The sequence below is a fragment of the Psilocybe cubensis genome, chromosome 9 (assembly GCF_017499595.1).
Source record: "Psilocybe cubensis strain MGC-MH-2018 chromosome 9, whole genome shotgun sequence".
NCBI classification, from domain to species: domain Eukaryota; kingdom Fungi; phylum Basidiomycota; class Agaricomycetes; order Agaricales; family Agrocybaceae; genus Psilocybe; species Psilocybe cubensis.
Window position 1 is genome coordinate 1947655 of NC_063007.1, and position 26114 is coordinate 1973768.

The 26114-nt window shown below is 45.2% G+C and overlaps 8 protein-coding genes and 1 non-coding gene across 9 annotated transcripts; 6 read left to right on the forward strand and 3 right to left on the reverse strand.

Annotated features, from left to right (window-relative positions):
- Positions 1–3282: 3282 nt before the first annotated feature.
- JR316_0010039 (uncharacterized protein) lies at positions 3283–7862 on the reverse strand (the record flags this gene model as incomplete). Its single annotated transcript, XM_047895716.1, has 2 exons — positions 3283–3571; positions 4027–7862. 2 exons carry the CDS (start codon positions 7860–7862, stop codon positions 3283–3285), a joined length of 4125 nt encoding a protein of 1374 aa, XP_047745435.1.
- Positions 7863–9802: 1940 nt separating this feature from the next.
- Positions 9803–12426, forward strand: JR316_0010040 (uncharacterized protein; the record flags this gene model as incomplete). The annotated part of the gene is given in 6 exon segments (XM_047895717.1): positions 9803–10424; positions 10474–10624; positions 10640–10726; positions 10753–11005; positions 11058–11354; positions 11407–12426. 6 exon segments carry the CDS (start codon positions 9803–9805, stop codon positions 12424–12426), a joined length of 2430 nt encoding a protein of 809 aa, XP_047745436.1.
- Positions 12427–12653: 227 nt separating this feature from the next.
- On the reverse strand, positions 12654–13933 carry JR316_0010041 (uncharacterized protein; the record flags this gene model as incomplete). The annotated part of the gene is made up of 4 exons (XM_047895718.1): positions 12654–13226; positions 13275–13439; positions 13497–13705; positions 13759–13933. The coding sequence occupies 4 exons, from the start codon at positions 13931–13933 to the stop codon at positions 12654–12656; spliced, it is 1122 nt and encodes a 373-aa protein (XP_047745437.1).
- Positions 13934–14219: 286 nt separating this feature from the next.
- On the forward strand, positions 14220–15144 carry JR316_0010042 (uncharacterized protein; the record flags this gene model as incomplete). Its single annotated transcript, XM_047895719.1, has 2 exons — positions 14220–14231; positions 14593–15144. The coding sequence occupies 2 exons, from the start codon at positions 14220–14222 to the stop codon at positions 15142–15144; spliced, it is 564 nt and encodes a 187-aa protein (XP_047745438.1).
- Positions 15145–16185: 1041 nt separating this feature from the next.
- JR316_0010043 (uncharacterized protein) lies at positions 16186–17285 on the forward strand (the record flags this gene model as incomplete). The annotated part of the gene is made up of 8 exons (XM_047895720.1): positions 16186–16446; positions 16506–16544; positions 16614–16662; positions 16762–16783; positions 16837–16885; positions 16946–17073; positions 17137–17214; positions 17267–17285. 8 exons carry the CDS (start codon positions 16186–16188, stop codon positions 17283–17285), a joined length of 645 nt encoding a protein of 214 aa, XP_047745439.1.
- A 513-nt stretch (positions 17286–17798) lies between these two features.
- On the forward strand, positions 17799–18546 carry JR316_0010044 (uncharacterized protein; the record flags this gene model as incomplete). The annotated part of the gene is made up of 4 exons (XM_047895721.1): positions 17799–18062; positions 18118–18159; positions 18225–18382; positions 18444–18546. 4 exons carry the CDS (start codon positions 17799–17801, stop codon positions 18544–18546), a joined length of 567 nt encoding a protein of 188 aa, XP_047745440.1.
- A 303-nt stretch (positions 18547–18849) lies between these two features.
- On the reverse strand, positions 18850–20453 carry JR316_0010045 (N-terminal acetyltransferase A complex catalytic subunit ard1; the record flags this gene model as incomplete). Its single annotated transcript, XM_047895722.1, has 9 exons — positions 18850–19023; positions 19083–19103; positions 19173–19632; positions 19699–19802; positions 19904–20005; positions 20061–20084; positions 20147–20178; positions 20250–20367; positions 20418–20453. The coding sequence occupies 9 exons, from the start codon at positions 20451–20453 to the stop codon at positions 18850–18852; spliced, it is 1071 nt and encodes a 356-aa protein (XP_047745441.1).
- Positions 20454–24667: 4214 nt separating this feature from the next.
- On the forward strand, positions 24668–25150 carry JR316_0010046 (uncharacterized protein; the record flags this gene model as incomplete). Its single annotated transcript, XM_047895723.1, has 4 exons — positions 24668–24783; positions 24863–24956; positions 25023–25037; positions 25097–25150. 4 exons carry the CDS (start codon positions 24668–24670, stop codon positions 25148–25150), a joined length of 279 nt encoding a protein of 92 aa, XP_047745442.1.
- Positions 25151–25269: 119 nt separating this feature from the next.
- JR316_0010047 lies at positions 25270–25341 on the forward strand. The gene has a single exon. It is a non-coding gene; the product is annotated as a tRNA-Asp (tRNA).
- The last annotated feature ends 773 nt before the right edge of the window (positions 25342–26114 follow it).

A 26114-nucleotide genomic window follows, 5' to 3' on the forward strand; every position in this document is an offset into this window, starting at 1 on the left:
ATCATCCGGTCTAGCTGAGGTCGAGGAATGACTGAACCGTCTCGTGGAAAATAGCGAAGAAGTCGGAAAGCAGCTACGCCTTGAGCCAGTTGCGTACCATTAAGTTCTCTAAGCACATATGATCCTCCTCGTGTCTGTCGTACAACTTTATAAGGTCCAAGGTATCGTGGCTTGTGCTTGCAATTCATCTCCTTCTCGACTTGACTGTTCCTAACGAGGACTAGATCACCAAACTTGAAGCTTTCTTGTCGAAGACGTCGAGCAAATCGTCGTTCAAAAGTAGCTTTGGATTGAAGTCGTGATTGTTTCAGAACGTCGGCTATGTTGGCTAAGTCTTCATCTTGTTTCATGAGTTGTCGAACACGGAGAGCTAGGAGATCTTCGGAACTCATTCCTTGTCGGAATCCATCAACTAGAAATGTGGCTTCAAGGAGATCGAATGGAAGAACAGGATGAACACCATGCATGACGTAGAAAGGGGAATGTCCAGTAGAGCGTCGAGTAATGCATTTGTCGGAGAAGAGTGTGTGATGAACGTACTGTGGCCAGTCTAGAGGTCGGTCGCCGCAAGCTTTGAGAATGGATTCACGGAAGTCAATGTGACCACGTTCAATAGATCCATTGGCTTTAGAGTTGTAAGGAGAAATGCGAACTTGAGGAATGCCGTACTTTTCCATCAAAAGACTGAAAGCGCCAGAGACTTCTACTCCATTGTCCGTGCGTACAATAGCAATAGCACCATATCGGCATATGACTTCTTCCCAAAAGAAAGTGGCCAGCTCTTCGGAACGTAAAGACTTGAGGGCACGTCCTTCAGGTGCACGTGATAAGTCGTCTCGGGCTAGGACTACGTATCGGAAGCGTCCAGACTTGGGCATGTACATGACGTCGACATTGATGATAGTGAAGATAGTTGGGGTAGCTGTGATAGTGATAGGAACTTCGCTTTTCTTGGTGGATCTGATCTGACATTCATGGCAAGTAGCGAGATGATGCTTGATATCCTGAAAAAGAAATGGCCAGAAAAACCGAATGCGAATAACTCCAAACACACCGTATACTCCTCGATGTCCGAGTTCTTCATGAGCTTGAGTAAGAATGAGACGTCGCTTGTCTGGATCTAGAATAACCAAGAGTGGAGGTCTTCCTTGTCGTCGTCGATAGAGTTGATCATCTTTGAGATAGTACTGAGTAGCGCGAGCAAGGAATCGTCGTCGGGACTGCAAATTGGGAAAAGGGGGTATAGTTTGGTCTGTAAGAAATTGAAGAATTTGTCGAAGTGTCCGTTCTTGAGAAGAAGAAGAAGCAATAAAAGAAGGAAGCGAGATAGAGTCATATGATGGCATAGAAGAGGGAGTAAAAAGAAAAGTAGGGAAAAATTTGACCGTATTAAGAAGAGCAATATCGTCGAGCCAGTCATCGTCTTCTTGAGGTTCTTCTAACTCTTCAGAAGTTGGTTGTCGCCTTGAAAGTCCATCAGGTCCACGATGATTACCGGCCTTTACATGGATGAGCTTGAAGTCAAAGAGAAGAATGCCTTGTATCCATTGATTCATACTAGCACTAGGCTGCAAGTCAGGCTGATTGAGCATGCCTTTGATGTACTTGGCGTCGACTTCAACGTAGAGGTTCTTGACTCCAATAAGATAGAGGCGGAATTCTCGAAGAGCACGGAAAAGACCATATAACTCAAGCTTGGGCTGACTGTATCGTGCTTCTCGTGGATTAAGTGAGATAGAACCATAGCGGACAGGTCGTCGGATGCCTTCTTTGTCAAGCTGATAGAGAATAATACCAATAGCAATGTGAGAAGTGTCCACGGCAAGAATAACTGGGCGATCGGATGAATAGTCAATAGAAGTGAGAACAGGAGGATTGGAAATGATTTCTTTGAGAGTTTGGAAAGAGTCTTCTCGTTGTTGAGTCCAGACAAAGGGTTCGTCCTTACGATAGAGTTCTGTGAGTGGTCGGACAAGGGCTGAGTAATTTCTGATCCAAACACGCATTGTTCCGCATAGACCTAGAAAGGATCGGATGTCGTGAACAGACTTTGGTCGTGGCCAATCAGTGACTTTCTGTATCTTGCTCTGATCGGGTAGTCGTCCATCCGGAGTGCATAACTGTCCAAGGATAAGAACTTTAGGCTGAGCGAGCTGAGTCTTTGGTCCAGAAAATGTAGCACCAGCACATCCCATGCGGTGCATAACTCGATGAACATCTTGAGCGTGTTCCCAGACAAATCGTCGTATTCCTGGATTTTCTGGAAGTGTTTCTGGATTGCCGTCCTCGTCTAAGTACTGTGTTGGAGGGCCTTTGATAGGAACATCGTCGATAAAGACATTGGCTACGTGAGGGATCTCGTCACGAAGGATGAAGGTTGTACAGGCTTGAAATTCCGCTACTGCATTCGTATATCCCATAGGCATTGAAGTAAGTCGAAGAGGTCCAATAGGCGACTGGAATGTGGTAAGATCTCGGCTCATAGGATGGATTTTGCGTGCGTCATATCCCCAATATAAGTCAAAGACCGTGTAAATAGAATGACCAGCAAAGGGAACCACAAAGTCGTCAAGAACTGGAGGAACTCCTGCGTCGCGATAGGAAATAGAGTTAAGAATCTGCAGATCATGAACTAGACGGATAGCACCAGATGTCTTCTTCTTGACCCAGAAAATTGGAGAGCGATACGGAGCTTGGCTTGGTTCGTATACTCCAGCGTCTATCTTTTCACGTAAGAGACTGATAACTTGATCCTTGATGCCGGGTGGAATAGGAATATTTCGGACTACCCAGGGCTCGTGATCCTCAACAGGAAAGATGTATGGAGAGAAGTATTCTTCAGAAAATGTTCCACGTTCGGACTGATGAAAAGCGAGTGAGCGTTCATTGAGTTTAAGAATATGAAGGAAAAGCTTTTCTTCTTCCGGCCATAGGAATTTGTTGGCGTTAATGTTCATTGATTGTATGTGATCAAGAGTGAGTCTGGTTGTTGGCGTAAAGGCAGGGGGATGGAGTGGGAGAGGTGGGAGAGATAATAAGGGATCAACAGGAATTCGTCGTATAACTTTGGCCGATTCTGGAGTAACCCGATTTATAGGTCTAACTTTCCGATCGACTCGTTTATAGGCTGTATTGGCAGAAGAGGGGGAAAGAATAGGTGATATGAATTGATTCATGGAGGCTCGGAAGGTTGATAGTGTCAATCCTGACGCGGCAGTGAATACAAAACCAATTGTAGGATAGCTTGACGACCTTGCCGAATTAGTTCGGTTGACGGTGGGTTTAGCAGTAATATCTGAATTGAGTGACCATGATCTCGCATAAATGCTTTGATCTATCCGAAATTTCTGTAGGTCTTGACCCATCAGAGGTAATGGAGTGGTCGTCCTTCTTATCTTGTCCGTAAGCTTGATTTTTCGCTCTTTGTGGATAAGATGAAGCCCTTCCCGATTCTGTAGGAGTTCGAGGTGTATTGGAGGCGTGATGGTGGTGTATATTGGAGATAGAGATTCCGTATAGCATTCCTTTGGGAGGTTGCGCGTGTTTCTCCAAGAACTCTGCAATAGGTGACCTGAGGATTTGTTTGCTGACTGAAGTGGTGAAGCGGGGGTGGAACAAATAAATAAAAGAGAGGAATAAATAAAGGTTAGTTTAACGACTTTTCGGTCGACGTACATACAAATGGATAAAGTGGAAAGAAAATGAAAATAAAAGGTAAAGGAAAAGGTTGTATGGCTTGGAGTTGCCATTGAGAGTGTGAATGTGAGGAAAAGGTGCATAAAAGAAAAGTGGAGGCGTTCAAGAACTCGTTGCACAAATGAAAAATCTACATAAGTGTCCGTGAAATAGAAAAGAGAAACGCAAAATGTGGAAATAAAATGGGAGGTGGAATAAAGGCATAACGATGAGGAAGAAGAAACACCAGCAACAGCAAAGGTGACAAAGAAAAATTGAGGGGATCGGAGAACAAAGAGAGGGCGTTGAGGAAGCAAGCTGATGTCCATGCACCGTCCAGATAGTCAGTACAATGTGTTGGCGTCCAAGGGATGTTCTTCCGTGTTGTTGATACCAAAGGGACTTTCTTCTCCATACTGATAGTACCATTCGTTTCCATCATCCATATTTGAAGCTCGCGATTCGTGCATTGTGCTGGTTATGGGAAGAGGTAAAAGGGAAGAATTGTGGTCGACCTCTTTGCCATTTTGGGCGATTAGTAGCTCTTCTTCATCCTCGTTTAATGGCTCCTTCGGACTGTCGTGGGCTACCCGCAGAGGATGTACCAAAGCTTTCGGGCCTCGATGATGCTCGTCTACATTTGCGGTGACCGTCGATGATACATGTGTTTCTTGGTGAATCATAATCGAAAGAGGCGTCTCTGGAAGAGCAGAACTTCGGGAATGAGGTTGGGGAATAGAAGAAGCGTTTTGAGAGCGAATGGATTGGGGAATAAAATGAGTCCAGGATGCTGAGTGACATTGGCCCATTGGATAAGCACTGACTGAAGCAGAGTGGTTAGATTGAGACGAGATACCAGTGCGACTGAAGTGTAGAATAGTTGGAGTCGTCGTCAAGTTTATATGGCTGTCTCTCTGCGGATAAACATAATGGACAAAGGCCGTTCCTGTTCGGTCAGAAACAACACGAGTAGGAGAAGAATAAGTGGCGTCGTATAGAATCCAGTCTTCAAAGCGCAAGTGGGGGTTGAGCATTCCCATAGCCGTAAGGTGAGTATTGTCAGAAGAGAATTGAATAGCTTCTACTTCGGGTGAGCTCAATTGTTCCATTTCTGGATCGTCGTCAGCTGGTTCTTCTTCATGTGGGTCGTTATTGTCTGAAGTGTGGGATTTGATGGACGGATTGACAGATGGTGATGGTGGCTGTTCTATTTGTGGGGCCTCATGTGTGGAATCGTAAGGTGGTGTGGAAATATGACCATAATGGGCTGTCGCATTGAATTGAGAAGTTCCCGAGTCATCTTGATACATTGAGTCATAATCGGAAGCGTAGAGACCGTGAGAGGAGTCCTGAGTCGAGTCATGTTCGCAGTTGGAGTCAGAGAAAGAGGGTGCATCTTGTGAAGTGGATAAGTCCTCATTTGGGTTAGCAGATTCGTCCCGATTCAGAGATTGTTGCCTAGTAAGGATAGATAACTCGATCATGGAAGGGGTAGGTGATGGATAGCGAAGGTCGTCCAATAATTCACCGGGTTCTAGATCTTCTTCAATTTCACCTTCTTCGGCATCCGGATTAGCTAAGGAGAGGTCGTTGTGTGCTAACATTGTGTGGGGGGTCTTGTCGTAAATGGTATCCGTGAAGTAACGCCGGTCGTGCTGAGTATCAGGTGTCACAAGGAATTTCTGCTCACGTGTAGGATCTTTGACGTCATAGAAGGCAATGAAGGTCCCTTCGGGTCGTTCTAGAATGTCCACATAGTTGTCACGGGTCCATGGACGTCCCAAGAGTATATCAAACTGGACTTTGTCGGATACATAGCAATGAGCACGCGTCCTGACTGTACCAATATCAAGTTGAACATTTCCAACGAATCCAAGCATGTGGGATTTGCCGCCATGAATATCGACCATAACAATAGTATTCCGGCTGTCCATCGGCAACTTGACAATCTTCTTCCAAGCCTGTTCGCTTAGAATGTTCTGCGTAGATCCACTGTCAATCAAGGCATTGAGTTCGTGACCATTACACATTAATGTGATTCGAAGAAGGGGCTCGTGAGCGCGAAGGGATTCGACTGAATTGGTCTCGTGCATGTATTGAACAGGTACGTCCTTTTCGGCACTGCGAATGATGTCTAGAACTTCCTTATCGGAAAGCTTTAAGTTGCCGTTTGCCAATGAAGCTTTGAATTCGTCGACAGTAAGGGTCTTGCCTTTGATGCTGTTGATAAGAAGGGTCCTAAGGTCCTTTGAAACTCCAAGTAGCTCGCCGAACGTCGCATTAACGGGTTGATTAAGGCATCGTCTGAGAATGGCCATAGTGTCGACAGTTTGGGATATGTCAGAGACACGTTTCTGAGGTGCTGCACGTGGCTTGGTAACTGATTTGCCTCGTTCTAGACTAGGAGTGACATCTTCCATGATTTGATCATCATCGGCCGGATCAAAAACCTCGTGTCGTTGGGCAGTCTCGGGATGTTCCGTTGGATTTGCCCTAATCGGGACATTGGGTTGAGCTTGTTTGACAGGAATTGATGGATTCATTTCGGCAGAAGGTTGATTAATTGACGGGATTGGGACAGGTTGAATGGAAGTGGAGCTAGGCACGTTGTTCGGCAATCCAGAGTTAGCCGGACGTTTAAGAATAGATGGGATCTGAGAAGAATCCTTAGCTTTACTCATTTCCGCTCGCTTCCCTTTCAGATACGCGGGTTCCGGAGGTACCACAGCGTCCATGACCTGTTTGCGTGCAGCACGTGTTCGCTTTTCAGTTGGGATTTGATTACCAGGACCTGCCAGCGTAAACTCAAACTCGTCTTCTCCATCCCAGGTTCCAATGTCGTCCTCTTCTTCTTCTGCAACCATGGCTCTGTAGTTCTTGAACATCTGACCATAATATGCTTCGGATACGGCTATGCTTGTGGTAGCAACTTGAGGAGGAGGAGGAGGAGGAGGCTGTTGTTGACGAAGGACTGCTTGTGCGATTGACTCTCCATTCTGGCGAATAATGCGGGATCCATCAGGGAAGACAACTCGATTGCTACTGTCTCTGGAGATGAGCTTGCGGTTTGTAAGATCAATGAGCGTCGGGCAGTTGTTGATTCCATGGCCTTGTTGGTGGCAACCATAGCAGATGATCTCGGATGTGGACTGACGTGGTGCTCGTGGTGCTGGAGGTGCTGACTGACTTGCGATTGGGACTGGCTGAGCTGGCTGTGCACTTGGATTCATAATGGCCGGAGCAATGAGCATGTTAGCAAGAGCGGGTTCCAACTTGATGGCGCGAAGATAATAAATGGCGTACGAAGAATCATGAATGGTGAGCTTCGACATCTGCTTGATCAAGTTCTCCACTTCGTCGTCCTTGTGCGCTTGCTTCTCTTCCTTGTCTAGATCCTGAAAAATGCGCTTGGTCTCTTCCGGGGGATTGTATGGACGTTCACGGGCATCGCGTGTCTCAATGTTAGGAAACATCTCCTGTAAGTACTTCTTGATCTCGTCAAAGACTGATGAGCGCTCTGGATACGAATCCTTTGGAGGAATAAGAGACGTGAAGGGGCGTGCAGAAGGATTGTCAAAGATTCCAACGTCAAAGCGGTCTCGTTTAAAGATGATTTCAACTGCCTTGGTGACGTCTTCAATGGAAAAAGGTGAGGAGAGATCGATATGAGGATTAAAGACCATGATCTTGCTTTCGAGCGCAGGTCGGAGGGATTCATTGATTCCTAGCCAGAAGTATTGATTGTATTCCGTCTTGGATATCTTGTTGTTGTTGAGAAGCCAACCAGCAATGCGAATGTATTGCTTCTGATACTCGCGGAAATCGTCGAGAGAGCGCATAGAAAGATTGGAGTGTTGGAAAGCATAAGCACGAAGAGTACTCAACGTGAACTTCTGCGTCGTCCTAGCATGGTCAAAGATTTTGAGCATATCAGTCTTGAGTCGTTCCCATTGCTTGGCATGGTGGCTGGGTAAACCTTCAATGATTTCTCTGCTCTCTTGGTTGCAGCATTGAACCATGTATCGTACTTTGTCATTGTCGAGAGTGACATTGTACTGATCAAAAATGCGGTCGCAGTGATCCAAGAAGTTCTTGACGTCGACGTAAGATCCAGTGAATTTTGGAGCAGCACTAGATTTAGGAACAGGCATATCGACAGGAGTACGTTGGATGATGGTAGTAGCCATAGTGGGAGTAGAGGATGGAAGCGGATTGCCAGAATCAGTCATAGCGTAAACCAGTTACAGAGTCAGAAAGTGTTGCCTAGAATTGTTGCCTAGAGTTGCCTAGAAAATAGACCAGCGAAGCGAAGTAACCTGTAAAGAAAAAGAGTCGAAATGGATGGAATGGAAGTGATAAAGTGGTAGATTGCTGTGTTCCTAATACAAAATCCTAATTAACCCTCCCTCGCGGTGGGCTCCAGATGAAGATCGAAGTTTGTGATTGGTTATAAACTATATGTAATCCAACAAACACAAACCCCAGGGAAAGAGTGGTCCAGACTGGATAGGACGAAACCTTCTCCTAAGTTTCTTAAGGGAGGACGCTGCCTAGGATTTAAGTAGATTAGGATGGTGTGGATTGTGAAGGGTAACGAAAGCGAAATAGTAAGATGAGGATAACCGGGTCGTCTGGGTACGATAGTAAATAAGCCTTCCGAAAATGGGATGGAACCGTGGAATTGGATGGCGGGTGTATATGGAAAGCGTGAAGAAGATGCGTAGAATGCGTATGAGAAATCAATAAATGTGAATCTTAGAGGGGTTGTCTGAAGTGAGTGGGGAACGTTCCGAGGGGAGATAAGAAGATGACTAGGAGTCGGAATGTCGTTAACGGGCTGAATCTTGAAGAATGGTGAAAGTGTCTTTAAATTGACAATCTTTCTGAAGCTTGGAATGAAGCTATACATCGCAGGAGTATTGACTGAATCGAGGATGAAAGACTAAGTCTGTCTCGAATGAAATCGCTCCAGATGAGTTGACGGAGGGAAAGGATGTCTTGAATACACTCCTAACGGCGATGGTTGGAAGGTGTAGAAAGAGTAGGAGCGGTGACGGAGTGAATGGAGGAGAGGAAGTAGGGAAGTACTGGAGGTCTGGATAGAAGTTGGATATTCAACGCTGAGAAGAAGAGGCGTTGGATGAGGAGGATGACTGGTCTTGGATGAAATCCTCTCTTAATGGAAAGCGAGATGACTTCGGATGAATGGAAGTAAACTTGGTCTCGACGGAGGGTGGAACTGATGACTGAATTGGACTTGGGTTTGGGCTTGGCTTGAACTTGAGCTTGGAATTGAAATGAATCGATGTGGATTGACTTGAAATTGACTTGACTTGGATGAAAATTGACTTGCTTTGAAGAAAGTGGGGACTGGGTGTAACTTTCCTGTCATTTTGTGTAATTCTACTACAGCTTTTATACTAAAAGCTACGTGAACGAAATACCAATCTAAGCTACTGAAAACCGAGTCATATACTGTACAAAGTGTCAAGAATGAGGCTACGCAAGTGTAACAATAAGCAAGAACAATAAGACATGTCAATATCGACACGACGACAGATAAGAAATGAATAGGATGAGTAAGAAAGAAGTGTATGACGAAGGTGAATGGTAATACAGATTAGATAAAAGAAGCAAGGATGAGTCAGAAAGCATAGAAGATTGGTAAGACAAAGACAATAAAAGCGCAACAGACAATAGAAAAGATATAAATAAACACAAAAGGATGAGTAAGACAAACCAAAAATAAGTTGGAATGAGTAATCCGCAGCCTGACGCTGAGTAAGACCATTGAATTGATAAAAATAGAGTTGACAGTCCGGCTGTGCAAGGCAGTGTAGAAAGCTATGCAGTTTGATGGTTGACTGATCCGTCGCATAGCCTTGATGATCTGATGAAGTGACATGATCCGGAATAACGTGGCTCCCATGTGACAAGTGTTGATAAGATAAGATGTGTGGATGACTTATGGAAAGAATGACTGCTTGGGTTGAGGGCGTCGTGTGTAGATCCAAAATGAACATCTCATCTCCAATCAGGATTGGGGTATGATACCGCGCAGAAACTTGACTTGGTCAATAAACGTCGCTCCATGCGGACCCGCGTTGAAGCCTTCTGTCGATCCGCTATGACCTTCATGGGCGAAGATGTCTTGGAGGATATTCAAGGGGACATCGCTCCCATACTTGACTATGAAGTCAGTGACAACGACGATCCTGATCTTGGAAATGTCAACATTACCCGCGCGGATCCGGAACGACAGCCGCTTCCGTTTCCCTCCGCCGTCAAACAAGATTTCTTTGACGGCCTTGACGCGGGAACAAACCTCATTTTAAAAGGGCTTCGCAAACTTGAACTTCAAATAAGACATGGCCACGCAGAGGACTGTCTGGAAGCGGTCCGGTCAGCCTTGATCCAGCTTTCTTGGCAGTATAAATATCAGGTTCGGACCGCCGACTCCGTCTATATGGGGACTCGTGCTTGGGATGGCGTCAAGCTTTTGAATGCTTCCTGGAAATTGCACCGGCGACTCTACAACACAAACCGTCAGAAGATGATCTATTTATCTGCTGGCGTGCGAGACGAGGATAATATTCGGAAACAATATCCCATTCTGCAAGTCCATGATTGCAAGCATAGTAATGCCGTGTCGGATCCGAACATTCACGGAGGAAGCTCGGACCGTCTAAGTTGGATTTGGAGATCCCGTCAGGGCCTGGACAATGATAATCAATTATACGTTAATGAGTGTGAGTACTGCTATTTGTATTTCTAATTTTTTTCTCAAGGGCTTCTTAGTCTTTAGGCTAAACTGGCTCCGCGCGCGAGCTCAGAGGAATAGATGGCAAGAGGAGCTGGCCTTGACAAAAAAGGAAATGGAATGGACTGTCAGATTTTATGTGTATATGGCAAAGACATGGCGTGCACGGCATGATTTTGTTCCTGACAGGTTAGTTGGTCACAGGGCAAATGCTCAAAAGCAGATTGCCATGTGGAATGATCTGGGGCGGGCCGCGGATAAGGTCTTCCGTCAAATTAACCCGGAGTATCCGTCCGTGTGGAGATTTATAATTACAGATTAACCAGTTCTTTGAACATTCTTGTTGTATCCCATCTCGTTGAATTCATGCACTTACCGCGGCTTTTTAAACCTCCTGTCGAGGACGAACATCATCTCCTTACCTATGATGAGCGACGTGCTCTGGCCAAAGTTCATGTCCATATTTGTGGTGCACGGATCCGTGCCGGATACCGTTTGTTCATTGCAAACGGAGACTCTGTTTCCTCCGTGCGTCGCCAAAAATGGATGTATTTGCTCGACCTGGAGGTGGTAAGACAGTAATTTTGAACGATTATATCTTGTATTGAGAACTGGTCGTCAGGCTATACTGCTGAGAGTACTCGGATACTGCTATGTCAATGGATTCCAAGTCGATATTCCATTTTTTATATCAGAAATTCTCAATCAGAGCGTACATGCCGTTTTGAACCGAACTCCCCACCATCGAGCTGTTCTATTTGAATCTCTAAATCAAAGCTGGTCAGCATGGGAAGATGATGAAATTTTAAATCAGACCAAGAGCTGGGGATATTGGTGGAGGGACGGATTTGCTGAAGGCGATGAGTGGCAAGTTGCCTTTGTTACCGTTGAATCGCAAGCAAGAGAATTTTGGAACAAGGTATGTTTTTTTATTGCTGTGGATTATATCTGATTTGCGTCCTTCCCACCAGGTGGTTCTGCCTGAATACCAACAAGAGGTACTCCGGCTAAATAATCAGAGGAAAGAAGCTAAGGAGGGCGCAAGTTCATCTACCTCTGGGCCTCCAAGAAATCAGGAAAACAATCCCAAGGGCAAGGGAAAGGCGGCTGAACGGACATCCGTCCCCACCTCGGGGAAGCACGGATCCGCGTTGACGGGAAAGCACGGCTCCGCGTTTTCACCGCCCACGGGGAAACCCAATCCGCCGACCCGTGTTGCAAACACGCGGGATGAAACATCCCCAATTGCAATTTCTGACCACAGACCGCCCTACTGTCCCCGCTGCGGTCAGCCTATCCTAACGGGCGTAATGAGGGAGTTGGCTCACCTGCGCCGGAATGTGGCGGACAAAATGAAAAATGCCCATAAAGCAGTGACTACTTCTTCGGCCGCCTTGGGCAGATATTCTGTATTGGAGAAGATGTGGATTGACTCTAAGGAGCACCCGTTCTCTAACGGCAAGGGGCTTTCAGCCAAATACAAATTTCAGCATCCCGTTCACCCTTCTCCTGACAGTTGGGGCGCTATAACGGCTCAAGCCTGGTCCTTCGAGGTCTCAAAGCTCAAAGTCGCTTTATTTTACATCAACGACATTTTTTATTCTTTTATTGCCGTCAAGGAACTACCTTTTCATCCACTCTGGTATCATTCGCCACCCTCCAACACTGCAAATATTCATCTCCCAACAGATACTCTGCCTACTCCCGGTTCCGTCAGCCCTCCGTCAAATGCACACACCAACAATGCCTTCCTTTTTAACGCAAGGTCAAGACCTGTTTTCCCGGGAGAAGAGGATGATATTGATAGTACGTCCGATACCACTGAATCCTCTACACCAGCTACGTTTTTAGAGCATCTCGCACAGGACTTTGAAGAGGAGGCGGATGAGGAGTCTTCCGCCGGTGATACGACGGAGGAGTCAGATGCTTCCGGTAACTCGGAAGAGCTTAGCGAGGACGTGTCGGAAACACCCTGGGATGAGGAATCTTAGTTGCCCACCTCTCGCACAGGACATCGAAGAGGAGGCGGATGATGCCTTTTCCGCCGGTAATACGACGGCGGAGTCCGATGATTCCGGTAACCTTGGAAGAGCTCAGCGCGGGCGCGTCGGAAACACCCTGGGACAGAGAATTCTGGTTGTTCTGTAGCTTTCGTACCGTTTTGTTTTGGAAATATAAAAAAATCTTCCCCAAACCCAACTTCCAAGTCAAAAACTGATCATATTTCAAAATCAAAAGTGTTGGTGGCCGGTAAATTTGCAAAAAGATCGTACGTAGTAGACCATCCCGCCTCTTGGACTCCCAGCTCTTTAAATACATTCCTACGCATGTAATAGACTATGACTGCCCTATCTCCCTCGCACACCGCGCCGTGTTGAAGCAACCTGCCGGTAATTGCAACAAGGGTCATGGGATCATACTTGTACCGAAGTCCAAGGCCAGGAAGCTCAAGCCGTCCGTGTTCACCCTTCCCAAGTGGCATCAAAAAATCGTACCATGAGTAGCATGACCCATTATCCCGATGGTACGGTGTATCTCGGTTGCTGATGGCGGTCATGACTCCAAAGGGCGAACTCCATATTGTGAGAATTTGCTTCAATATTTCGGCCTTATGGACGAACTCCGGTTCCGCAGCAAGCCGTTGAAGAAATTTTATTCCCGCCCGGTACTGCTCGGGGTGTATAATGCTCAAGATGGCTCCCAGCAAAGCCGAAGATGTCATCATGTCTCGTATAAACTCCTGTCCAATAGGATTACACAAGTCCAAGAAGACCTCAAGCGGGTTGGACGTCTGAGGAAAATATGAGGCAGTATAATACTTAGCAAACAAGTTTCTCACCTCATGGCCTTGCTGAAACCATGCCGGGGAAAAGTTAAGATTTCCAGGTTGAAGCCAACCTGGCTCATGTCGAAAGTAACTGTCATTGACCCTCCAGCTTGTGGCCAAAGGTGCCGCCTTGTGAATCATTGTTTCAATATCCCGTAATGAATTCCACACACTCTCCTGTTACTCTTTAGAACGCATAATATAGGAATTAATCGGTCCGTTTCTAAAACTCACCACCCTTGTCTCTGACAAAATACCTGGCAGGTACCACACCAATATGTTGCCTGCACTATCGATTACAGTTCCGGGCAGGGTTTGGTACTGTAACGTGGAATGCACCGGAGGAAACTGGTCTTTCAGGCGAGCCTCAACGGCAGAATTCTGACCCGTGCAACGTGCGCTGAGATGGGTCAAATATTCTTCTGCATCCCACGTCGTATATTCTGCCATTCACACATTATTTAATCTCAATTTTCAAAGCTTATTGATTGCATACCTTGATTTTCAAATGCCTGCAAAATCACCTCCACAGCTAGATTGCACTCAAACATGGTCTCAGCACTGAAGTTTTCCCGGATTTGATTAGGCAGTTCTGCATGCCAAAGACGACTAGCTATCTTTGCCTTCATGTAGTTTGAGAGGGATTGGGTTAGCTCAAAGGCATAATCCATACTATCAGGGTATGTGGAAAGGAATTTGCTGCCAGTATAATCTATACACCTTATTACATATATTAACGGTCATCCAATGTACGATTCAAGGCGGATATTTGTCGGAATACAGAAGCGGATGGATGAATGGGTCCGTCTGACAGCACAACACGGGTCAAGCGGATCCGTCTGCTTGCAATACACGGGATGCAAATGGACCCGTCCGGCTCATTTCCGGCCCGTGTTTCTTCCGTGTAGGTAGACGCGCGGATCCCGCAGGCCACCCGGCGGCTCCATTTAGCGCTAAATGGCACGTCATGTACGCTATGATTTGCCAGGCTAAATCACACGTACATCACGCTAATCTCCTAATTAGGTAGCGGAAGTAAATCCACCGTGTCTCACGTAATATCCTTATTATTAAATCTTAGGTAATGTACGTTATAAATAAACTGTCTTATGTGGTTACAAATCCTACAAAAGCCTGTAAGTCGCCTTTCAATGTGTCAATTTTTATTTTTATTTTAATATCATCCCACAAAATGCAGAACAGATAAACAGAGAGAGGATTTAAAGGCTCATTGGCGCTTTCGGCAGCCAGACCTTGATGCTATGATTGTACGCACGCGCGGCTTCTTCTTGACTCTGACAGAGCATATGCTCATTGTCTTTTTTTATAGAACGCTTTACTTTCCTCTTCAACCTCACGAAATGGTAATCAAGGCACCTCGACGCCAACAAAGAAGGAGGCTTCGAGGGAGCTTCTATTCATTAAGGCCTCCGATAGTGAGGATGACAGCGATGACAGATTGGGCCACGAGCTCCGTCCCACCTCACCCATCGAGTCTCCCCGTTGCCTTGCCCTATTTCTCACGTCACCAACCAAACCTCGAGACTCGACGCGGTCTGCACCTAGGACGCCATCGGTTGCAGGACCATCCACCCCTGTCAGAACTCCCAGATCCTCTTCGCATCGCAAAGCACCCTACAAATCACCTATAAAGCGACCTCAGGCCAAAAGAGAGCCCAGCAGTCAACCCAAGGCCGAACCTCAGTCGGGTCGGAACTTAATCATTGGACCAGAAATCATCGACTTAACCGTAGAATCGGAAGACGATGTCTTTTACAACCGTACTCCATCACGCAAAGCTTCTACGAGAGCCCGAATTCCCAACAAGTCTTCGCAAATCATTGATATGAATAAAGGCGAAATCGTGGACATCTCAGACTAACCCCAATAACCCTCCTTTCTTGCCAACATCTTGATCTCTATTCTTTTAACTTGCAACTTGGAATTATTTTTTGAAGATCTTGTGTATGTACTCTATTTTGAAGTTCCCCTTCTTGCTACAACTGTATCAATCATGTACTTATATGCTAACTCAACCACAGCCTCAACATATCCTCCTATATTTGCCACACCTGCCAGTTTTGTTATTTAGCTGTCTGTTTTCTTGTCCCATGATGTCCATATTCACCAACTTCTAACGATGTATAATACTTTGTTCTTTGTGTAAATCCTACGTTCGAGCCTTTGTACACTGGACAGCCCGAATGGGTACCTGAGTCCTATTTTTAGCCCATGAATCGATTTCTGCGGTGGGAGAGCAAAATGGTCCCTCGCCTTGCAGGCATGTGAGTTAAAAGGTGAGTTGGATAGTTATCTTGATCCTACTTTTCAAATATACTGCAATCCGGTGTTTCTTCGCGGAAGGGACTTGTTACTCTTTAGATATGACGCATAGCATGACTTCGGAAATGCGAGCAGAAAGATGTTTTGACTATTAAAGTACTGTCATAAATCTGTCGTTCTTTCTTCTTTCTTTTTCCCTCATATATACAGCAAATGTAGCTTATCACTCGGCGATGGACGGTGATGGCTGAACGGATGATGGAACGCATGCAACGAAAGGATGCATTTGGATTTGATTCTATTTTAAGTCTTGTAATTTTCTGTCTTAGGCGCCTGACGCACAGAACAAGGGGTCATATTGCAACGGATCTAGCCAACATAGCCTAAAGGGGTGCAATCAATATTCACCGCGGTCTCACTTCCCATAAGTGAACTACCAAAGAAGTACAAAATGGGATGTACACATTTGGATATCTCGGTAGACAGTATTGTCATTCTCAATGAAGAATTATAGGATGGTCTTATTATTTACACATGTAAGCCACTGGGGCTAACTCTTCCCAGCATTTGCATAACTGACTCCAGTCTCCAGACATCTTTAGTCGCTCTACCTATCACCTAAAGTTTCCGACGGCTTGTCATGTATCCAAATGACCCATACAATGATCCACGATACGGGCGTTGGAGTCCTGCATCAGACGTCAATATTTTTACGCCTGAGCCTCGACTGTCCGGTCAAGCAGAGAACTACCTTGATTCGGTTGGGGAAGGTGAAAAGGTTCTCATTGAATGGAACAATCCTGACGATGGCGGCATAACCTTCCCCCCAATCCGGAGAAGACAGAACCCTGAGTCAAATTGGAACCAGGATTTGTGGCCAGAAAACCTGGTGCATGGAAAGGTATTTCTTTATTGTTGGTATGGTATAATATCTAATGTCATCCTTTTGAACGCCGTCAGGATCAATGGAGCAAGAGTCATGTCAAAAGCTTCTATCTGGTGAGACCGTGGACTCGTACCACAGATTGAGATAGCCTTCAAGTTGCTCACTATAACAATACCATATAGCTAAATGAGGACGATTTGCAAGACCTCTGCTACATTAAAATATACAGAGGTCCAGACTGGAAGTCTCGAGGAACATCTGAGTTCGAATACAGATATCTTGTCGAAGAAGTCGAGTGACGAGCGTGGGAGGTATTCGGAGGCCCTCAAGGTTTGGCTGCGGCACAACGAAGGTGAGCTTCAATTGTCACAGGCTAAAGTAATATAGCAACTCACCTTCTAAAAGAGCCAGTACGTCATTAGCAGAAAGAAGGCGAAACAATTATGAGAAAGAGGTGTGTTCTTGTCATGCATGTTTGATGCTCGTGTGGATGGACACTTATCGAATTTTAAAGCAACTGCGTCGGAAAATTGAAGAGACCAAGAAACGTGTTTCTAAATCCAAGAAGTCCAAGAAAGCTCAAATAAAGAAGAAGAAAAGGGCCACTCAGAAATCTAAGAATCAAGCTACAAGTAATGCAAGGTGAATTAATATTCAAAGAATCTGTTTGAGTAAGATCTAAGTTTCGGTCACCTATCTTTGTAGTCGATTTGACGACCAAGATACAGACTTGGATGCTCTTAATCTTAGTCTGCGCAAGCTATCCGGAAATATGGCAGCATTGTGCGTCTTGTGGGATGTATTTGAAAGAGATCTATATTCTACTAGATTCTAGCTATCACGAATTGTTTTGATGTACACTTCAAACTGCTGCATAGGTTCATATTTGAAGCAACCCCGAAGTCAACCAATCTAAGAAAATATTATTGGTATATGCTGAAACAGCCATGGAATAAGGCCTAAATCCGTATCGGAGATATTTGTCCCCAAAATCGATGATTTCTGTAAATGTCTAGTCTGAGGAACACGCTTACAGTGGTGGGCGCTACAGAATTACCCTTTCGGGCGTCGTGTGTTAGCGTGCTTCGAAGCCATCATCTTCTGACCCGATCATTGCTGAGGGTTCTCCCGCCAACCTATGCCTTTAGTGACTTGTGTTTGTCTGCTTATCACTCGCAGACAAATTCCTTGTACTACATTTTTTCAGGGGAAAGTCTAAGACACCCCTACTCTAGGACCTTTATATTTAAAACGAGAAATGGGATTCATCACCTCCAGATATCATCATCCCACCCGTCCACGCACACTCTCAAGGAAAATTCTCTGCACGCTTGAACGCGCATTGCCCACTCATTTTACACCTTGCCATGGTTTTGCCTGAACAAGCTCGAAGCACTGTCTTCGTCCCCAAGCCACGCATCCCCAATCCAGAAAATTATCGGGAGTACTTCTTCAGGGACATCGACAGTGACGACGAAGGAGGGTGTGCATCGGCCGAGTTCTTCTCCAGCAGGGTCAGATGGAACAAGCCCAAGGGCGGGGCATTGGAATTCCCACCCATTAAGACGAAACCCAACGAGCAGTCTAATTGGGACGAAAGCGAGTGGAAGCGCACCTCCCGAGGCCCAAAGGTATTTTTCACGATGTACAAAGATATCAGGTCAGACATTAACGAACATTGTTCAGAACGAATTTTATAACAAGAAGAAATGTCAGAAGCTCTTCTTGGTGAGTCAAGTCAGTGCCTATAGTATTTTGGAATTGCTAATCATATTTGTTTTCAATACTGACAGTTAAATGACGACGATATGGCAGACCTTTGCTACACGAAGGAGCCTATCCCGGGGAGGCCGATAACTCACTGCGAGCATAGCTATCTCACAGAGGAAGTCGAAAGAAGGGCATGGGAAAAATATGGAGGACCTCAGGGGTTTGCAGCAGCCAAGAAGCTGTAAGTATCTTCAATATTAAAACTTACCGTTTGATTCTAATGTGAATTTTCGATATTGTAGAGCTGCTGAGAAGCAGAAGGCAAAGCGCATAAATGGCGGGACACCCAGTCCGAAGAAACATGCGGGTACTGCCCATGCCCATGCCAATTCAATTAATTCCTAAAGACATGCTCATAGTGAGATAATTATCTGAACATCTGCAATGCGTTTAGGAACTTTGCAGTATTCAAGTTACGATGATTGCGCAACGAAAATTGCTTTGATATTTATTTCTTAAGTGCGTACCCGAGGCATAAAGCCATTGATAACTTCACAAAAATGAGAACAATAAAGGTATAAATAATACAAGCCATCTCGGTCTGATAACTACTATACACGGAACACTTGATGCAGCCATATGGACATTCGAACCTTAAAACTAACCTTCATTACCCCTCCTTCAACACCGCAACTTAGTCTTGTTATTTCAAGGCTTGATGGCGATCTTGAGTGCCCCACGACTGTTCATCTTGTCCAGAGCAGCTTGGTAGTCATCAAGCTTAAACACGTCCGTCACCATCCCCTTCAAATTAATCTTTCCTCCGTCAAGATAGGCCACGGCCCGGGGGAAGCAGAAGGTCTGGGAGAAGGATCCGATAATCTAGGAATATTGGGGTTGGATTAGGGTGAAATCCAAGCAAGGATTCAAAGGAAACTTACTCTGATTTCATCTCCAAAGATCTGCGATAGTATATCATAATGAGTAACTCAAAGTTCAAACGAAAAGTAAATGTTAATATGGAAACTGACCTTGGCAGGAGGCCAGTGAACGAGGGCTTTGTCCTCATAGACGCCATAAATCATCAAAGTTCCACCTCGACGAACATAATTGATGCTCTCGTTTGCAAGCTTCTCTACTCCAGTGGCTTCAACAACCACATCAAATCCATACGGATTGTCGGCTTTTAACTTTTGCCACTGGGCTTCAGGGGCCTGCCTGTCCAGTTCGATGTACTCGTCTGCTGCGTTGAGTTTCTTTGCGATGTCCATTTTAATCCCTTTGTTGGCTGCGATAACAACGCGAGAAGCACCGTTTTGCTTAAGTAGTTGAGCCAGAATGAGGCCCGTCGGTCCAGCACCCATCAGAAGGACCTCGATGCCCACTCCAGGGTTGAGCTTATCAAGACCATGAATGGCACACGCCGCTGGTTCTAGTAAAGTGGACTCCTCGTCCGTGAGGTTGTGGATCTTATAGAGTTTCTTCTGCTGGCTATTCATTGGAAATTCGGCGTTGGTTGATGAGGGAAGCCATAGTCAGGTGCCCTAATGGACTCACTATTTGATGTACTCCGCGAATCCTCCATCTTGCGTTACACCACAGGCGTGAAAGTCTTCGCACAGAAGTGATTGACCTCGACGGCAATAGAAGCAGTTTTCGCACTTTCCAATCCAAGGAATCAATTAATCGGGCGATCAGAAATGAATGTCAAGAGAAATATATTGAGTGGCTGTGCGAGTAAGGATCAATGAGAAGAACTCACGGTGATGCCGACATCCGCAACGCAGCGGTCGCCAATGGAGAATCCTTTCACGTTCTTTCCCATTTCAACAATGGTCCCAATCGCCTCGTGTCCGGGTATCAACTATCGTCAAATTATCAGCTACCAAGGCGTCATGACGTCATGACGAGGTGCATACAGGGAACTGGGAAATGAATTCTCCCTAAGCGTGATGCAAAATGAGCGACTCCCAAGCTATCAATGAAAGGCGGGTAGAATACACACCTCATCTATATGTCCGTCGGTTCCACAAACTCCTAAAAAGGTAGATCAAAGTCAGTGCTGTAGGACAAGCCTGTCCTGTTTGCTACATACCGCATAGGCTGACTGAAAAAAAGCTTAAGTTTGAATGGTGCCAGATTACAGTAGAGATGCTCGCCTTTTAGCAGTACCTCGTCGTCATTAATTTGGGGTATAGGAACTTGCTTTATGACGAAATCTTTGGGCTATTTAGAATCAGTACGTGACGTTGGCGAAAGTACAGGAGTATGCATACTGCATTGTACCATAACGCTTTCATCATTCCTTTCATGTTGACGACGTGAGGGTGGTTGAGGTATAGGAGAATATGTTTTGCAGATGTTGTGGGACGAAGAAAGAGTGAGCAAATATTAGGATCGCGCCTAGGATTTTATACCACAGCATCCCGTTGGGTAGGAGATCTTCACGTGCTCTTATGACGATGCTAGAAGATGTATTTCAAGAGCGAGTAGACGGGGATGTTCTCTCAGCTTTGCTATACGTATCAAGCACGCTGACCCCATTCGCTTGAACGTATACGCTGGGCGAGATACAATGTCCATTATAGAACAGGTACCATGACCAGCATGGTTTCTTTTGGCCTGGGGAGTCAAAGTTATGGGCCTCATGAACGCATTTGGCAATAAAATAGGTACAGATCTCAACGGTCGAGTCGGAGGATACGTTGATTATCAGCTCCACTTCAGCCCCACTTCCATGTTTTCGCTGATTCGAAGAACCGCACTTGTTTCCCATGGACTCGAAGGCTACTTCTTGGGAAGCGAAATACGTGGCTGCCAGAGATTATATACATTGTATTTCCTTAGACTTTGAGTTCATAAGTGAGTCTCATACAACACTTGATAGTCAGTGTCCGACCGCTGGTTTTCACAGACGTGTTTGCACAGACAGGAAGGATAATGGGCATTTCCGCATGTGGGAGGCTTGGCTTGTGAAGGCCGCTATGACGTAGTATGTTAGCCAGCGCAGATCTTGCCGAACTCCCTATTAGGAAAGAAGTTCCCGAACATCGCCGTCGTATGTTTATCGACGGCTTAGAGTTGGCTTATAGCATCATGCAAAAAAAGATTTACTGAGCACATGGTGTAGCTCAGGTGCTTGGATCAAGATAAGTAAGTTGATGCACATGGAATGGAACAGTTGTTGCCCGATAGTAGTTGTGATATTGAAGAGTCCATTGTAGGAGAGCGCTCTTTAATATACAGTCAGTCGTATTTGTGTACTGTTGTCTATTTCAAACCCCGGAGTAATCCCTGTTTACTCCCAGCTTAGGACACGTTAAACGATGATTGAACAGTCCTGAGGTGTAAAAAGTCATATTATGGAAGATAGGCTGCCGTTATAACCTTGACAAATTGGTGCAGATTTTCGTTCGCACGTAGGTTTTGGACAATCAAGCGGCGCAGTCAAATTACATTACTCTGCCAAATTAATACAGAAGAGAACAACGAACCGACATGCGTGACAATTGCCTTTCTCGCTCATGCTCTCGAAATTAAGACTGTGAACTTGTAAAAAGAGAAGGAGAGAAAGGTAAGAATTGCCGTAGGTGTACATTTCGAGATGTTGGTGCTAAGTACTAGGTACTGACTACTAGTAGGTAGTGGTATGGTTCAAGTGTGGTTAGTGCTGCCGCCACAGTGCAGTGCAGTGACAGTGCAGCGTATTTTTAGCAGTGTGACACGCTTCACAGTTATCACAGTGTGCTGTGAAGTGCTGTGAAGTGTCCAATGACGTCACACATAATCACGCAGTTCCTCGCCCACATACCTAGCGCTTGTTACAGAAGATGGATATGTCCGATACTATTGTCTGATATTTTGTTACCTACAATTCAGAATTTATTTCTGAACATCATATACCCTTGTTAGACGGTGAACGACCCATAAATGTAGGAGAAAAACTGTTATCATGCAATGGATCCGACAAGATCATGAGATTCTGGTAGAAAGGGTGATAAGATTAGATACACTCTGCAGATAAGATCAGATACGAAAACCAGTGTTTGCACTTATAAATAAAACCACGTTTCGTAACACCTAAGCAACACTCTCAGGTCTCATTGTGAAAGTGTAGACACATCGCTACATGTTTTTATTCAGTTTAAGTATAATATTGCATTCTCGCCACCCAGATTGAGATGTTTCTTTCCAATTGCAGGAAGTTTTATCGAAATTGCACATTGTTGAGGGAAAAAAATCTATTTAAGCTTGTATCAAGCTTGTGTAGGTCACTTAAAAAGTAATCTAGAAGAGAATGTTTGTTTCCAATTGTAATATTCCTTCATTCTAAGGTCATACAAAGGCATAATGTTGAACAGAAAGGGCGGGAATTGCATAAATGTCCTCGCAACCATGGCTTGACGAAATAACATAAATTTACGGCACACTGTGCACAGTCTTCACAGTGACTGTGGTACGCTGTGCAGTGTGTCGGAGTGTGAAAAATCACAGTGCAGTCACAGTCACTGCACAGTGGCTGCGCTGTGGCGGCAGCACTAAGTGTGGTTAGAACACTTCATCGGTACAGCTTGGCAAACAGAGACAAGCAAATGTGTTTATGTCGGCAATCACGGACATATCGGCAATCACCGATATCTTTGGACTTGATCTCTAAACTGGAATGCGAGACCACTGATTAGTGATCAAGCTTCAATAAAATAAACTGAGGGAAGGGGAAGATTTAGATCATAGGGAAAGTGATTTGTGTCTGTATACGTTTTCCAGCTTTTTCCTAAGTCTACAGATAACTTTGCAATGGAAGAAAATTGTGAGGGTCAAGGACATGGGCCAAGAAACCTCGTGGGTGCCCTTGCGCATACTAGCGTTGAATGGCACAGAGCTTGAAGGGCGCATTATGTATTTTTTGGTTCCATTTATAATTATTGCAGGAGCTAAACAAGCTCTCCGTCAAATGCTTTGCTATCAAATCTCACTGAGAGTTCACTGCTCCAAAGTCGTCCGAGCTAGACTGGCTAGACTGGACATTGATTCTGATAAATTGGTCTGGGTTCGTAGTGTTATCTCTAGCTGCTCTAAACAAAGATAGAACAGTTTAGATTACATCTTTTGGCTACTGTATTTATCCCTAAAAATTCTAAAACCCAGACGACAGTGATTAGTCTTCGACTAAGCATACACCTCACCAGTTCTCCACACGAATTCGCATTGATGCAGTCTATATAGCAATACCCAAGCAGCTTAAATTCTTCTTTGTGATTTCTAGAGGCATCAAAGATGCATTTATCCGAACATCTATATCTGCTACATGATCTAATACGCTGCCACAGCACAAGACATTTTTCCTTTATATAGAAAGGGATTTGGACTTTCCAGGTTATATAAGGCCAATATAAACCGAATATACTGACACCAAAATCATCCTCTGGATTCTTGACCAAGCCTCGAGGAAATGGCAGAGCCAACATGTCTCGTTCCAGGAAACTATGTGATATTTGTGGCGGACCCCACAGACTCAACAACAGTCACCGTTGGGAGATCCAACTATGCAGTAACATGTCCGTTGTCCGGTGGAGGTGCTTTTAGCATCACAACACTTAGGCAGTCTGCCGACGCAAGTCCGACCCAAATTGTACGTGTTGTCTTGACTACTTTAAAACTCGGGAAAGACTCAAGCCAGCGTTTTAGTTCCTGGTGACTGGAGACGGAATGATGCTTTCAAAGACCTCATCCAATGGCTCACTCGCTCAAACCCCGACATTCTATGCAAGTTTCTCTCTCAACTCACCAAACATCGTCACTAAAAGGGCTCCTGCGGCGGCGGGACCGGATACCAAGTTTGTGATTCAGGTCAATATGTATACAGCTTAACGTTTCTGGATTCCAGGAAGTGTAGAGCTGACCGCATGGTTTTACAGGTCCGGCCCTTCAACCCACGGTGACGATATCTGCTATCTCGCAACTGTTATGACAGGGGATCTCACTGACCAATTCTGGACGGTCGATCGTTCGGTACTGTACTTCGGTTATTCTTCTTCATTTTGACTCAACGAGCACATACCATCACTCTTCGATGATAGGTGAATAACGAATACGTACGTCGTACCGTAGCGAGGACAAAAAAATCCGGAACTAAAAGAGCTTCGACAGGTAAAGGCAGCTTCGAGGTTTCACTCCAGTTCTTGGGTTTTTGTTCCCTTACGTCCATATCCTGGTCTTCCGAGCTTCGGCAAGGTGTTCCCCAGTATTTCAAGCCTTATTGCGGGAAACTATGTCATCTTTGCTGAGAGTCCCTCCGACACAAACCAAGATACGAATGGACGATCCAACTATGCTGTGACATGCCCACTGTCCAATGGAGCGGCCATCACCATCAACAGGCTTCTAGCAGCTTCCAGCGCAAGGCCCACACAGGTCGTAAGTCGGTTTAGTTGAGGTCGTGTCAAATTTGGTAATGCTTCATTTTGCATAGTGGCTTATCACTGGAGACGGCATGATGCTGTCGAGGACGTCCTCCACCGGCTCCATGGCTCAAACTCCAACTTTCTACGCCAGCTACACGGGTAATTCACCCAACATAGTGACAACGCTTGCTCCCGCTGTACCTGCACCACACACCAAATTCGTGATCCAAATTGCACAGTGCGTGAAAACTCAGTCAAAGGAAAGGTTTCGTTGTGGCATCGCTGACAGACGACGACAAAATATCTACTTAAAATAGGACTGCAGAGTCTGATCACGGTGACGATTTGAGCTACCTTGGGACTGTCATGACAGCCGATCTCACTGACCAATTTTGGACCGTCGATGACTTGGTATTTTCTCCAACTTATTGTGCTGTGTATGAATATAAATAGCTGATAATATGTCATGAATTGCAGAGAAACAACGACGAGGTATGAGGACATGCATTAACCCTTGTGTATCGGGGTTAAAGAAGAACCTTACATCTCAGGTTAAGGCAGACACTTTCCACGGCGCCAAGAATTGGGTCTTTGTACCCATATAACGAAAGTAACGTTCGGGCGGTAGTAACTCTGCTATATCTTGCGAAACAAATACAATTTTTCCGTTACGCGTTTACAAAGATTCTCACAGAGAAGTAAAATAGCACCCACAAAGTCATTGTCTCTGCTAGTATATCGGTTAGTACACGCGCCTGTCACGCGCGAAAGCTGGGTTCGACTCCCAGGCGGAGAGATTGTTTTTGCACATTATTCCGGGCTAAAGAACAACGATAGATGATAGAACATCTCTGTAATTTTTACGGAATTTCGCCACGAAAAATATCAAAAGGAGCCAATCCAAGTAGTAAAGCAAGCAGGCGAATTTTCTATATTTTATTGTTTGCATCAGCGTGCTGTTCTGATCGCATCGACATCTCGGATCCATGAGAAAGGAATGTAGATTCCGAAAGCCTTGACAAAAGAACGCAAGTCAAGGTGGATCCGTTATTTATACGAATCTTTAATTTAATAACAAGTATACCAAATTATTTGTTGTCATCTTCTTCGCTCACCAACGATGCCGGATGATACATATAAGCCTGTACATGTACAGCCATAGCGAAGAGACAAGCCGTCGAAAGCAGAGTTTACTTTGGTTCTGCATACCCCTCGGTGTTGATCGCTATCTAGACTCTTAGTCATGTATGTCAGGACTGTCCTATTTTACTGGGATGATGTCGTCTCTGGTGGATGTATAGAAAATGGTCGCACAATTAATAGATATACCTATTTTCTTCGATTCGAGCCATGGTCCATAGGCTGTACATGTCTAAAGGCTGGACCCTGTCAATTTATAGACTTTTCTTACCATTTTCGGAAACCAAAATTTCCTAGGCCGATCGGCAAATTATGACATTGCAGGCCGGCAGACTGTTCTCGTCTAGTTCTCGTCCTCTGTCCTTTAACGTTACCGCCATGGCCCTACTAAACACTTGATTCCTTCCTTCTTTTCGCGTATCTGACACA